The 14,439-nt window shown below is 32.5% G+C and overlaps 1 protein-coding gene across 7 annotated transcripts in view; it reads left to right on the top strand.

Moving 5' to 3' along the window:
- FANCC (FA complementation group C) overlaps nt 1-14,439 on the top strand; it is a 181,274-nt gene that overhangs the window by 31,318 nt on the left and 135,517 nt on the right. For all 7 annotated transcript variants that reach the window (XM_074281683.1, XM_074281676.1, XM_074281678.1 and 4 more), the window contains one exon: nt 13,016-13,224. In XM_074281683.1, coding sequence (XP_074137784.1) covers nt 13,060-13,224 — 165 coding nt within the window. In that variant the 5' untranslated portion in view covers nt 13,016-13,059. The remainder of the gene's footprint in view (nt 1-13,015; nt 13,225-14,439) is intronic.

Below are 14,439 nucleotides of genomic sequence, written 5' to 3'. Positions count from 1 at the left end.
AACTAACACATACCCTCTATAGTATTTCTGATTCCTGACATGTGTTCATCCAACTTTGACTTGAAGATTTTCAAGGATCTGTTAAGTAATTTTTTATGTTACTTTGAGAGGCAGCAGTTACCAGTTTTTGAAAATTCTGATTGTTAGGAAGAACGATTTTTGTTTATGTGGCTGAAATCTTTTTTTGTCCTTTCCATTAATGTTTCAATTCTGTTCTTTTAGGCCAAGTAAAGCAAGCTCATATATGTTTACCATTGAGATATTTGATGAGACCTGTCACATATTGCCAAGTTCATCTTTTCTCTAGATTAAACAACTGATATTCCTGTGATAGTTTCTAGTTCTTTCATCTCTTCTAAACTTATTCAGATTTATTAATGTCTTTTTCAAAATGTGGTACTCATCATTGAATGAAATAGTATAACTATTGCCCTTACTATGTGGCCATTTTCTTTTCCTGACATTCATTTCACTGATGTTTTTTATTTCTATTCTTTGATGTTCTTCATTGATTTTATGTTGTAGACTGATTCATATCCATTTGTTCATTTCTCCATTATCCTCTGCGTAATATTCATATTCATTTCTTCAGATATTGTATTAATGTCTCATAGGTATATAATAATACTGGCAGAATATTGGGAGTAAGATGTCCCTTTCTTTTTCTTTTTTTTTTTAAAGCTTTTTATTTTCAAAATATATGTATAATTTTCAACATTTACCCTTGCAAAACCTTGTTTCACATTTTTTCTCCCTCTTCCCCCCTCCCCTCCCACCCCTAGATCTAATATATATTAAACCTGTGCAATTCTTCTATACACATTTCCATAATTATTACACTGCACAAGAAAAATCAGATCAATAATGAAAAAAAATGAAGAAAACAAAATTCAAGAAAAGAACAACAAGAAAATTGAAAATACTATGCTATCGTATGGATTTATAGGATTGGTTTATATTTTATTTGTTAGATCCACTCTAAGGATTCAATCTTCATAGTCCTCTCTCTGAATACAGATGGCTCTCTTCATCACAACCCTACTGGAACTGGCCCAAATCACTTAGCTGTTGAAAAGAGCCATGTCCATCAGATTTGATCATCATATAATCTTTTTGTTGCTGTGTACAACATGCTTTTGGTTTTGCTCATTTCACTCAGCATCAGTTAATGTAAGTTTCTCCAGACCTCTCTGAAATCATCCTTCTGATTGTTTCTTATAGAAAAATAATGTTCCATGACATTCATGTATCATAACTTATTCAGCCATTCTCCACTTGATGGATGTGTCTTCACTTCTGAGGAAAGTTTTTGGTCATTAAAAAGATCTTTGCAATTTCTTGAAGCAAGCCAATCCCCTCTCTTTCTTTGTTTCTGGGCCCAATTTATTGTTCATTTGTTCTGTCGTAGATATACATATTGAGGACACACCTTATAGGTTATGTCTCCAATTGTATGTCATGATCTGGGCAGTTGGACATTTTTCAACTCCTTTCTTTTTCTTGAGAATAGTTAGACCAAATTCTTTTCAATGGTTATACATTTTTTCCAAGAGATTCGTTTATTGTTTGTGTCTTAATGCATGGTATCTTCAATAAACAAGTATATAAAAAGGAAGCTCACATTATGAAATACCTCTTCCCTTTGGACTCTGTGCTGGAAACGTCTCATAATGAAAATCATCTTTGATAAGTGTACTTCTTCCTTTAATCTTTATAATTTATGATCATGGTTATCTATATTAACTTGTTTTTGTTTTCGCTCTTATGGTTTACTGTAATTTGTTTTCTGCTTCTAAAGTTGTTGGGCTGTTTTTCTTTTTAGAGTATTTAAGATTTCCTTTTTATAATTTATTTTTTCCCTTGAAAGACTATATGGTCCATTCTCCTTTCATGTTATTTTCAGGCGTAACATTCTTGTTGTATAGAGCTATCACATGATTTTCCAAATCTTAATCCTTTTCTAAACTTGAAGAAATTTTGGGCCAGTATTTTCCCTTCTTTCCATGCATTTTAATGTTTTCTCTCTTTTTCTTTTTTAGAGAATCTAAGGTTATGAGAATTGCTTTTAACTTTTGGTCTAAGTTCTCTTGTTAGATTTGCTGATCCTTGAGGATTCTAATCTATGTTGTTGTTTTTTAGATATTATAAATTATTTTTCAGCTATTTTCACTAGTGCTTTTTGGTCTTTTGAACCAAATTATTTTGGTTAAATACCAAAAGACAAAAAAGGAAACATTTCCTTATATACAGCACAACATAAAAAGATGATTCACTATGTAAAACTATGAATTTCCATTTCACACTTTATTTTGAAAAACTATTTAACAAATACTACATAACATTCTGAAAGCTACCCTAATTTTCTAAGTTTTCATTTGTTCTCTGTTGTGTACTTTTTTCCTTTTCCTCCCCAACCTGCCCTAGAGAAAGCTACCATTAGACACATGTGTGTGTATGTAAAACCACACGGTACATCCTTTTTATCAGTTTTTTTCTTTGAATGTGGATAGCATCTTCCTTCACAGGTCGTTTGTAGTTGATTGGAGTGTTTATAGTATTCGAAATGACTTAATAATAACTAAAGTTGTTCTTAGAACAATATTGCTATTTCTGTGTTTAGCATTCTCTTGGTTCTGCTTATTTCACTCTTCATTATTTCTTACAAGTCCTTCCATGTTTTTCTAAAGTCAAACTACTCATCCATTACAATAATATGCCATAGATTATTTAGCCATTCCCCAATTGATGGGTATCCCCTCAGTTTCCAGTTTTTTGCCATTACAAAGCGACTACAGATATAATACTAATATTGCTGAGTCAAGGGGTATACATAGTGTTCTAATTCTTTGGGCACAATTTCAGATTATTCTCTAAAATGATTGAGTTAGTTCATAGTTCTACCAACAGTGAATTAGTGTCCCAATTTTCCCATATTCTTTCCAACATTTGTCACTTTTCTATTATTTTAGCTAATTTGATAGGCATAAGATATCTCAAAGTTGTTTTAATTTATATTTATTTAATCAGTAGTAATTTAGATCCTTTTTTTTCATTTTACTACATATAGTTTTGGTTTCTTCATCAAAAAATTACCTGTTCATATCTTTTAACCATTTATCAATTAGGGAATGACTTGTATTCTTATAAATATGACAGAATTCTTTTATTTATGTGAGAAATGAGACCTTTACCTGAGAAATTATCTATAATTATCTATATAATTAAATTATATTTTCTCCCAATTTTGTTTTTCTTCTAATCTTGACTACATTTGTTTTATTTGCACAAACCTTTTTAAATTTAATGTAACCAAAATTATCCACTTTATACTCTACAATGTTTTATCTCTTTCTTTATTCATAATTGTTCTCCTATCCATAAATCTGATAGGTAATATATTCCATGGTCTAATTTTCTTATATTATATCTATATCCTGTATTTACTTTGGCCTTATCTTGGGTATAAAATATATGTTCATTTTCTGCAAGACTGCTTTCTAAATAATAATAATTGATAATTACTACCTTATAGTTTAAGATTGATATTGCTAAAGAACCAAAGTATTTTTTTAAATAGTTTTTATTTACCAGTTATATGCATAGGTAATTTTACAACATTGACAATTGCCAAACCTTTTGTTCTAATTTTTCCCTTCCTACCCTCCCCCCCCCCCATGGCAGGTTGACCAATACATGTTAAATATGTTAAAGTATAATTTAAATACAATATATGTATATATGTCCAAACAGTAATTTTGCTGTACAAAAAGAATTAGACTTTGAAATAGTGTACAATTAGCCTGTGAAGGAAATAAAAAATGCAGGTGGACAAAAATAGAAGGATTGGGAATTCTATGTAGTGGTTCACAGTCATCTCCCAGAGTTCTTTTGCTGGGTGTAGCTGGTTCAGTTCATTACTGCTCTATTGAACTGATTTGGTTCATCTCATTGTTGAAAATGGCTACATGCGTCAGAATTGATCATCATATAGTATTGTTGTTGAAGTATATAATGATCTCCTGGTCCTGCTCATTTCACTCAGCATCAGTTTATGTAAGTGAACCAAAGTTTTTTTTAAAAGATGCTCTGTTGTTCCAGAAGAACAACTTCCTCTTCTTCACTTTCTTCAGGGGATTGACTTATTCTCATTTGTCACAAAATATTTATCTATTGGAATGGATCTTTTCTCTGAATATTTGTTCATTTAACAATTGCTTTAAAACACTTAGCTTTTATTTGGTTTTGTCCATTGTTTTTTATGTCTTTTTGAAAATATGCTTATTCCCCCCCCCCCCCCCCAATCCTGTCCCCTGCTTGGTGCTTGATTTTCTTCCCTGATTTCTGTTCTCTCTGATACCAGGATTGGACAAAGTCTGTTTCCCTCTAACAGTGAGGGTGAACAATAGGGACAATTATGTAGGAAAATTCATAGGAAGCATGGTTTACTTGTCCATCTTTACCTCTTTTGGACTCTGTTGTAATCTCTGAGACTTAACTTTCCTCAGATTCAAAACTGAACAGTGCTGAATATAGTGAAATTACTTCTATATTCTCTTTTTTTTTCTCTTTACTATGGCATTTCATAGCATTTATAATTTGCTTTTCTGCTTGTGGGTTTACAGTGACTTCCCAATTTCATTTTCTTCTTTAACCACATCTATTTAATCATGCCTTATTTTATGATTTATTGTTGTTGAACTTAATTTTATTTTTGATTGACCAGTACCCTAATTTTTTTTTTTTTTTTTTGGCTGAGGGAATTGGGATTAAGTGACTTGCCTAGGGTCACACGTCCAGAACATGTTAAGTATTTGAGACTGGATTTGAACTCAGATCCTCCTGACTTTAGGGCTGGTGCCACCTAGCTGCCCCAGTACCCTAAATTTTCAAATAATTTTGAATTATTTTTAATTTGAGTTTTCTAATACAGTGATTATGCTGTTTGGGAGAAATTAAAATGGAAAATGAATTATTAATGCAGTTTCATAATTTTAGTTTGATTTTCTAATCTGTTCCTTTGCTTTTATATGTGTCAGATTGCTAACTTGTGGTTTTTTGCTGAGGCAATTGTGGTTAAGTAACTTGTCCAGGGTCATACAGCTAGTATTTGTTAAGTTTTAAGATAAACCTTGACTAATGCCCAATGAGAGTGTAAACAGATATGATCAAAAATAATCATAACATGCTCCTTCTTCTAAAAGACTAAAAGGTTATACACAATGTCTCATGAGGGTACTCATATAGTACCCTCACTAGACCAATAAAACATAACTAAGCTAAATGACTCATGGCCATTAGAATTATGTTAATTATTTAAGGGTGGATGTCTATTTATGTCAGGGTTTTTAGGACTGTTCAGTGCCAGAAAGCTATTGCAGTAATAACCCATCATTTTATTCTATTAAGTAAGTTTTACAGGGAAATGTTTAAGCCTGTATTGGAAACAATTAGAAATATAAAAGGAAAGCTCTGAAATAGTATACCTGATACTTTTTGGGAGGGAGCAGAGTGGCTAGGAAGACTTATGATTTCATAGGTATAGAAAATTCCTGATGAGGAAACTATTTGCTATTGATGATTAAATCATAATTTCTTGGAAAGGATCTACTTTACCTTGGCTATAATTTAAATATCGTTTATGTTCCTTTTCCTCTGCACATTTTCTTATTTTATTAATTATCTTCTGGTCCAGTTGATCAAGATTATAAAATCATAAGTTTAGAACCAGAAGGACCTTAAGCATCATCTAAATTCATCCCCCCTTTTGTTTTATAGAGTAATATAAACATTTATTCAGTACCTTCTATGTCTAAAACATTGTTGAAATGTTTTTTTCATTTTTCTTCTGATTAGGATTGCTTTTCTTCAGTTATATTCGTGAAATATAATTTACTACTATCTATTTAATAAAGCTATCATAGGATATTCATCCAGGAAGGGATATGAAAAATCATATAAATCACTTTTTTTTTTAATAGATAAGGAAACTAACATCCAGATAGAATAAACAACTCAGAACTAGATTTCCTAAAATTGAAGCGACTTTATAGGTCACTTGGTCCCACTCTCTTATTTTAAAGAGGAATAAATTGAGGACTAGAGAGGTTGTGATATTCTCAGGGTCATAAGTATAGTAATTGACAACATGATAATATAATGGAATTTGAATTTAACCACTGACTCGAAATCCAGGGTACTTTTCATTGTACCACAGCTAATTCATTTTGTGATTTGGTTATTGGAGGACTAGAACCTATATCTTCAAATTCTAAGCCCAAGCGAATGGTCAACAGAATTACATTGCCATATTACTTTGAATAAAAATAATAATTGCTTTTTAGCTGTAGGAAAAATAAAATTCTTTCTAACATTTTATATGACATCAAGACTTCAATAAATCAATTAAGAGGTATTTTTGAAATATATAATATATGCCAGGCATTGTGTTTGGCACTAGAGGTAAAAGTATGAAGATGGAGATAGTTTCTGCACTCAAAGACTTGGGCAAAGGGATTTGAAATTTTTAAAATGTATAGGATATATACAAAATTAAAACAAAATAGCATTGGGACAATCTCTTTATAGGGGCTGGTACTTTAGCTGATCCTCAAAAAGAAAACGGAGTTCTGAGAGATTAAATAGCATGGATTGATGATAAACATCCCATTTACATTCCTGGCCTCTTTTTTGCCCCTTTGGCAGTCTAGTGAAGCCTATGGTCCACTTTTCATTAATGTGAAGCCTATGGTCCACTTTTCATTAATGTTGAGATTAAAGTGTATAAAAGAAAATACATAAAATTACCCAAAAAAATCAATTATGTTGAAATGTTTGAAATGTTGAAAGCTTATCTCTTGCTTTCTGGGATAGTTAGGTGGCATAGTGGATATAATGCAAGGTCTGGAATCAAGAAGATCCGAATTCAAATCAAGCCTCAGACACTTACTAGCTGTATAACTCTGGACAAATCACTTAATGTCTCAATTTGTTTCTTCATCTGTAAAATGAATTGGAAAAGGAAGTGGTAAATCATTGCAGTGTTTTTGCCAAGAAAATCTCTAAAGGGGTCATGAAGGGTCAGACACAGTTGAAGAAACAACTGAACAACAATTCACTTCCTAAATATGAGTCTCCCTTCGGGCTCTGTTTTGGACTTTTCTTCTTTCTTTTAGTGATCATAGAAGTTCCTATTCATTCAGTTCTTTTCTCTAGAAATGATAAATGATCTCATCTCTCTGTGCAGCACTGATTTCTCTATTTAACTTCAGTCCTGTGCTTCAGATTCTCTGCTATTCTTGTTTTTTCATGTCCCTGTGGCATCTCAGTCTCAACCTGCTCAAAATTGCACTGAACATCTTTCCCCTTAACTTTCTTTCTTCAAATGTCCCCTTTTCTACTGGACATATTGCCATATCCCCATTCACTCAGGTGCATAATCTTAGATTCATCCATCTCCAATTCTTTTTTGCCCCTTACCACCCAAATCTGATCAGTTACTTAATCCGTTACTAGATATGGCATGTCATATTTGCCTTTTTCCCCCATTCATATGTTGCTCACAACTTGAGGAAAGTGACTTTATTTGTTGTCTTTGTATTCCCCTTACCCTAGGATAATGCCTTATATATATATATATATATATATATATATATATATATATATATATATATATATATATATATATATATATATGGTAGATGAATAATAAATGTTGAAGTAAATTGAATAATGAAGCACTAAGGGCTTTTTTATAATACATGAAAGAAGGGGTTTAGTATAACAAATAGGAAATTTGCTGTTCATCTTACTGGTCTCTGAGTCTCTATGACCTTTCCTGATCTCCCTTTCCACTTGGTATTGCCCTTCAATTATTTTGCATAACTTTTGCATATGTGCTTCTTTTAAATGAGAGGTTGGGGGGGGGGAGAAAAAGAGAGAAAGCATATGCTATATACACATATATTTAAATACTTCCCATATATATGCATGCATTATTTGGGGTGGAGAAAATTTATATGTACTGATTGTTTCTTGAATAGCTGGTTCTTTTATGTACTGTAAGAGGAGTAGTTCCAAGTTTAAGGGGTATTGTATTATTATAGACTATTTATGTGTGTTAGAAATTTCATCTTAGGGGAGAAATAGAAGTTTTTCCTTTTCATGTTTGGAAGTATATATTACTAACATTCTTCTGGCTATAAAGGAGATAATTGAGAAGAGTAATTTCCCTCATGCTTCCTTTAATTCTTTTGGGCTACCTGTAGACTATATATATACATATATATATATATATATATATATATATATATATATATATATATATATATATATATATATATATATATATATATATATATATATTTCCCCCCCCCCCTTTTTTTTTTTGAGGCTGGGGTTAAGTGACTTGCCCAGGGTCACACAGCTAGGAAGTGTTAAGTGTCTGAGATCACATTTGAACTCAGGTCCTCCTGAATTCAAGGCTGGTGCTCTATCCACTCACTGCGCCACCTAGCTGCCCCTGACTATATATATTTTTATTTTGGATTGACGTTTTGTACTAGAAATGCTTCAAATATATAGATTTTATTTACATTTTGAAATTTTATTTAAATTCTAGTTAATGTTTTTTATTAGACTGTTCAAAAACTGATATTTTTCTGATTACACACAGGAAAAGCCAGTTCCTCCTAGTGGAATTTTTCATAAATATTCTTATGGGCAAAAGAAAATAGTTGATTTTGAAGGAAGAAAATATTATTAGCATGTATTTTCTCTTAACCACTCAAATAAGGAAAAGAAAATTTGCATAATCAGGAGCATTTTCTCCAAGAATCAAAAATACATAGGTAAAAATATTTTTAATTTTAACCTTTCAGCAATTTAAGAATGATCACTATAAAGATTTTAGAGAGAAACAGAAATGTTTTCAAACTTACAGTTAACTATACAGTTATATAATAGTTTGCTTATGCATGTAAAATGCTCCTAGGCTCTAAATGAATTTTTTTTTTTTTTTTTTTTTTACTAAGGAGACCATTGACATTTTAAGGGGAAATAGTTCTCTCTTTCTGGTTTTAGTTTTATGTAATCAGTGTGTTTTCTAGTATTTTGTCCATAAATCTGAACTTGGCACTTTGTTCTCCTCTATGAGGAAGTGAGAGTAGGATAAGCTTGGATTGACTTATACCAAAGGGATATACAGAAAAATTATCTTTACAAGATTGCTACCTAAAATGGATGAATGAGCCATATTTGATATATCTAGGCTCAATTCTTGTGTTATCTAATTTGGGAAATATCAGAGACAAAAGGAAAGCAAACTTCAAATATGGTGTTACCTGGCAGGCTTCCAAATATGATTTATATTGGTACTTAAGGGAGATTGTAGTCTGCAGTTAATCTGCTGTTAATTGGTGACAGTCTTTAGCTAGCCTTAAAAGTTCATGCCTTATCATAAGTTGTTTTAGCGTTTCTAAGATTCTGTGTCTCCTTTTCAGTACTTTGTCCTATGACATTTTTTTGTAATTATCTGATATTCATTATCCCACTGACCTTAGGAGCTTGATGGAAAGGCATTGGACTTGGATTCAGGAGATACTTCTATTTGTCTTCCTCTTCTTACACTTAGTAGCCATAAAAGATCCTAGACAAATCACTTTTAGATTGTAATAAACTCTTCAGAGCATGAATTCTAAAAATATTTGAGTCTTTAGTTGCTACTTTAGTTTTCAGTACCCCAGCCATTGTGTAATGCAGTGGTAGTACAATAAACGTCAGCCTGGGACCTTAGCATCACAGAGTTAGAACTGGAAGAGACCTTAGATGTCCTAAAGTCTAATACTTTCATTTTACAGATGAGGACATTTCTTTAAAAAGACAGAATGAAGGAAATTAAATTACTATAGTTATTGGTATAACTTGAACCTAACCAAAGTTTGAAAAAGCAAAGAGAATGGTTATATTATTATTCTTGTTTGCATTTACTCATTCAAAACATGACTTCATTTTCAAGTTGTCTTAGTTAAATAATACTCTATTTCTAGACTTAAATGGTTTCAGGAAATTTTTTTTTTTAAATTTATTGCTGAGGCACTTGGAGTTAAATGCCTATGGTCACAACTAGGAGGTGTTAAGTCTCTGAAGTTGAATTTGAATTCTTGTCCTCCTGATTTCAGGGCCAGTGCTCTATCCATTGTCCTATCTTGTAGAAGCCAGAAGATTAGTGGGGGAACTTTGAGTAAGGCATAAGACCCTATAGCCCAGAGAAAACCTGCTAAGAATATCTGGTTTAGCTCCCCATTTTCCCTGTGGAATTTCTCACTTCCCTCCTTGAGAAGTCATGGAGGGCATGACCCATCTGTGTTCTACTTGAAGCAAGGATACTCCTTGTGATTGATGAGATAATGGTTGTCTAGTTCACATATACTTAGTGTGAGATAATGATGTAATCACTGTAGCTGGCATATACTTAGTGTGATGTAATGATGCAATCTGACTGAGGTATTTAAGGGCTGAGAGGACTGAAGATGAAGCTCGAACTCTATCTCAGACTCAGACTTAGACAGACACAGGAGACACAGACACAGAAGATAGAGACAGAAACAGAGATCTCCTCCTGGTGTCTCTCCTGCCTTCATCACTCCTCCACTTAAGACCGAGGCTCATCCAGAGATCCTCCAGAAAGCTAGTCCAGACATTATACTGTCTAGATACACGAATTTTAGAAAATACTAGGTAGTTAGAGCAAACTGGGAAGAACTTTTAGGTATTCATTATCATCATAGGTATTCATTATTTTTTTTTTAAAAGGAATAAACAAATACTAGCCATCTTCAAATGTATGAATCAATCTAGATATAAATCAATCTAAATTCAAAATAAAAAAAAAATGAGAATTATACAATGAAAAGAATTGGGATTCCTGAGTCAAAGGATCTAGATTCAAATCCTATCTACAATCACCTTGTATTGTTCTCTTTCTGTTTCAATCCATCCTTTACACTGGTGCCAAAATACTATTTTGTTAGCATGATCCGGACATATGAACCCTTTGTCCAACTAATTCTAATGACTTTCTATATTTTTTCTAAAATAAAATGTAAACACCTTTGCTTAGTGTTTAAAGGCTTCCACAACTAAAGCCACCATATCTTTCCAGCCTCTTCCGGTCTCCTCTCCTTCCCATGATCTTCACTTCAATCAAACCAACTGAAGTGATTGATGCATATTCCTCATGACACTCTCATTTTCTGTCTCTGTGCTTTTGCACTGTCTACCTTCCATGTTTGGAACACATCCCTTTTGCCTTATGGAGTCCTTTTTTTCCCCCAAGATGCAACTCAGGTACAATTTAAAAAAAAAAAAAAAGATCTTTAGCAAAGGTATTTACTAAAATGACACAACAGAATCAGTAATTAGAAATCATAATGTTAGATACATACTTCACCATAAAAATACAACTGGAGTCCAAAAGGGAAGAAGAATGTACATGGACTTCTGGTACACTAGTGGTAAGGCACACATGATTTAATACAACTAATAGCTCCAGAATTCCAGGATCTCATGTCTCTTCTCTATTTAGAGGGCCCTCACAGATTTCACCATGAGGAGCTTAACTATTTAGCTGAACTGATCCTTCTCCTGGGATGCAATGTTTTAGCTAGTTGGGCCAGTTTGCCCAGTAGTCTCAGATATGTAGATGACATCACTTTAGTGGTAGAAAGCGAAGAAGAATTAAGAAACCTCTTGATGAACGTAACAGAGAAGAGTACAAAAGATGACTTGAAACTTAAAATTAGACAAAAGAAAACAAAACCCTAAAATCTTAGCAACTGGTCCCATCATTTCTTGGTAAAACAGAGGGAGAAGAAATGGAAGCACTCTCAGATTTTATATTCTTAAACTCAAAGATCACTGCAGATGGCAACTGCATCCATGAAATTAAAAGCAATTTATAACTGTAAGGAAAGCTGAGCATCACAGAATTTATGCTTTCAAATTGAAATGCTTGAGAAAACTTTTGAGAATCCTTTGTACATCAAGGAGATCAAATTAATCAATACTTAAAGAAGTTAATTGATATTGTCTACTGAAAGGTCAAATGCTGAAGCTATATTTAGGCCACTCAATAAGAAAGTGGAACTCATTGGAAAAAAAAAAAACCCTGATGATGGCAAAAATTGGAGACAAAAGGAGAAGGAGTGGCAGAGGATGAGATGGATAGATAGTGCCATGGAAATAATGAACATTAACTTGAACAGACTTTGAGAGTGAGTGGAAGATAAAAAAAAGATCTGGTGTGCTTTGATATCATAAAGGGTTAGACGTGACTAAACAACCACCACCATCAGTCACCTCATCTTTTGCTTGAAACTTACACTGATCACCCTCTCCCCCATCTACCATTCTTCCTTACCTCCTACTCCTTTTCCTCCTAAATTGCCTATATTTATGCCATATTAATTTTATTTTTATGCTGTGTATATATTTAGGTATACTTGTCTTACACCTTAAAATGTATGCTAACTGTGAATAGTGATTGTTTCATTAGAACATAATAAGTACTATTTAAATACTTGTTCATTAATTGTGTGACTTTGGAAAAGTCACTTAATGTCAATGGACCTAAGCTTCATCCTCTTTAATGGATTTCCATTCTGTGACTTTATGCATGTGATTTTGTGATTTTTCACTTGTTTTAGAATTATTGAATTTATAACTAAATTAGAAGTCTTTGTTTCCTTCAATAAATGCATATAATTTATCTGACTTATCTATATGATAAGAAATCAGATCTCTAGTTGGGAAACATTGTGAAGCAATTTAAACATTCCACTATTGAAGCGGTAGGGGCTTTCTTTTTTTTAAGCACCAAAGGTTTAGTTTCTTAGTCCCATGTACTTTTATCATTAACTATGCTGTGGTGTATGAGACAGAGAGTAGAATATTTTTGATATGTTCTTGTTTTGCTGATTAATATTTACCAGTTGTCACCTTTTTTTCTCTTGAATTGTAGCCTGAACAACACAACTGTTTCTTCTGCCTTTTCTCTCATTTGAGATGGCTCAGGATATACTAGACTCATCTTTAAATTTTGAGTTTTGGCTGAATAAGGCTGTTGCATGGGGCCAGGCCACTACTTTGGAATCCCAGCAAGATGTCTGCCTTCACCTGCCTCAATTACAGAAGTTCCTGCAGCAGATTTATGAAACCTTGAAACATATGGTAAGTAGCTTACTGGAGGAATGAAATGTTTTGAAGACAGTTTCAGAAACAATCTGCACCCCAGATTTCAGCAAGTTAGAAAGCTAATGGTAGCAAAGAGGCTTGTGGTATTGACCTAATGTATTACTGGATCAGAGAGGCAAATTGGGGAAATAGCCACAGGTAATGCAAACAAGAATGTGTTTCCTGAGTTCCTGATTTATTGGTAAAGAAGTCTTTTTTTTCTTGATTGGTTATACTGTCACATGAGACTTCCTGACCAATCAAGTAGGCTTAAAAACCCCTCTCTTTAAAGTAAACAAGAATTTGATCCTGGTTGTCAGGTCATAAATTGGATTATTTAAAGGTATTTCTATGTTATATTGTAACTGATCCCTTAAATCTTGAAGAGCTTGCTGACATGCAAACTTTACTCTGTACTACTTTAAGCTGAAAATCACCATGCTCAGATCACTGAGAAGTATGGTAAATATTACATAAGTATTTTCCCTGTTACATAATTTTCTAATAATTGTTTTTGGTGAGTGAAAATTTTGTATTTTACATCATTTACCATTTGTATAAAATGTTTTCACTTTGGAAATTATTTCAGCATAACGTTATTTTATACTTATCTGTGCTTTAAATATTACAGAAACAATGTCATTTGTAAAGCACCTGTCTTTAAAGTTAAAGTTTTATAAGAACTAAAAGCTTTGCATGTGAAATATTTTAGTGGGTTTATAAATATCAAGCAAATTAGATATTTTTATATATCTTTGTGATGATCAAATAAATTTATGTGTATTTTAGAAACTTGTATACAAAAGCATATTTTTGCATAATATTTAATACATTCTCATTGTTTCATATCATTTTGGTTTATCAAAGCCATGAAACTTGGTTTAAATTGGACCTTCTGTGAATAGCTCCCAAAACTCTAAGATTATCCTTGAATGTGAAGCAAATGTTAGGAAATTATTGCATCAATAAATGACTATTATTTCTATATTGATAACAGTAAACATACAGAAAAGGGAAAACAGACCAAATACAAAACAACCTATAGAATTTACTCTACCTCTTTATTTAAAAAATACCTTTCTATTTGACCCTTCCTTTCCTTCTCTTCTGTGCCTTCACCCTTCCCTTCTCCTCTCATCTGTTAGCAGGAGATAATGGTTATAATGTCATTTGGCATACAATGAGCACAAGTAATAATATATAGAAATATTT

This window comes from Sminthopsis crassicaudata, chromosome 1, assembly GCF_048593235.1.
Source record: "Sminthopsis crassicaudata isolate SCR6 chromosome 1, ASM4859323v1, whole genome shotgun sequence".
NCBI classification, from domain to species: domain Eukaryota; kingdom Metazoa; phylum Chordata; class Mammalia; order Dasyuromorphia; family Dasyuridae; genus Sminthopsis; species Sminthopsis crassicaudata.
Note: the sequence above shows the minus strand (reverse complement) of the source record. Positions and strands in the feature narration are given on the sequence as shown.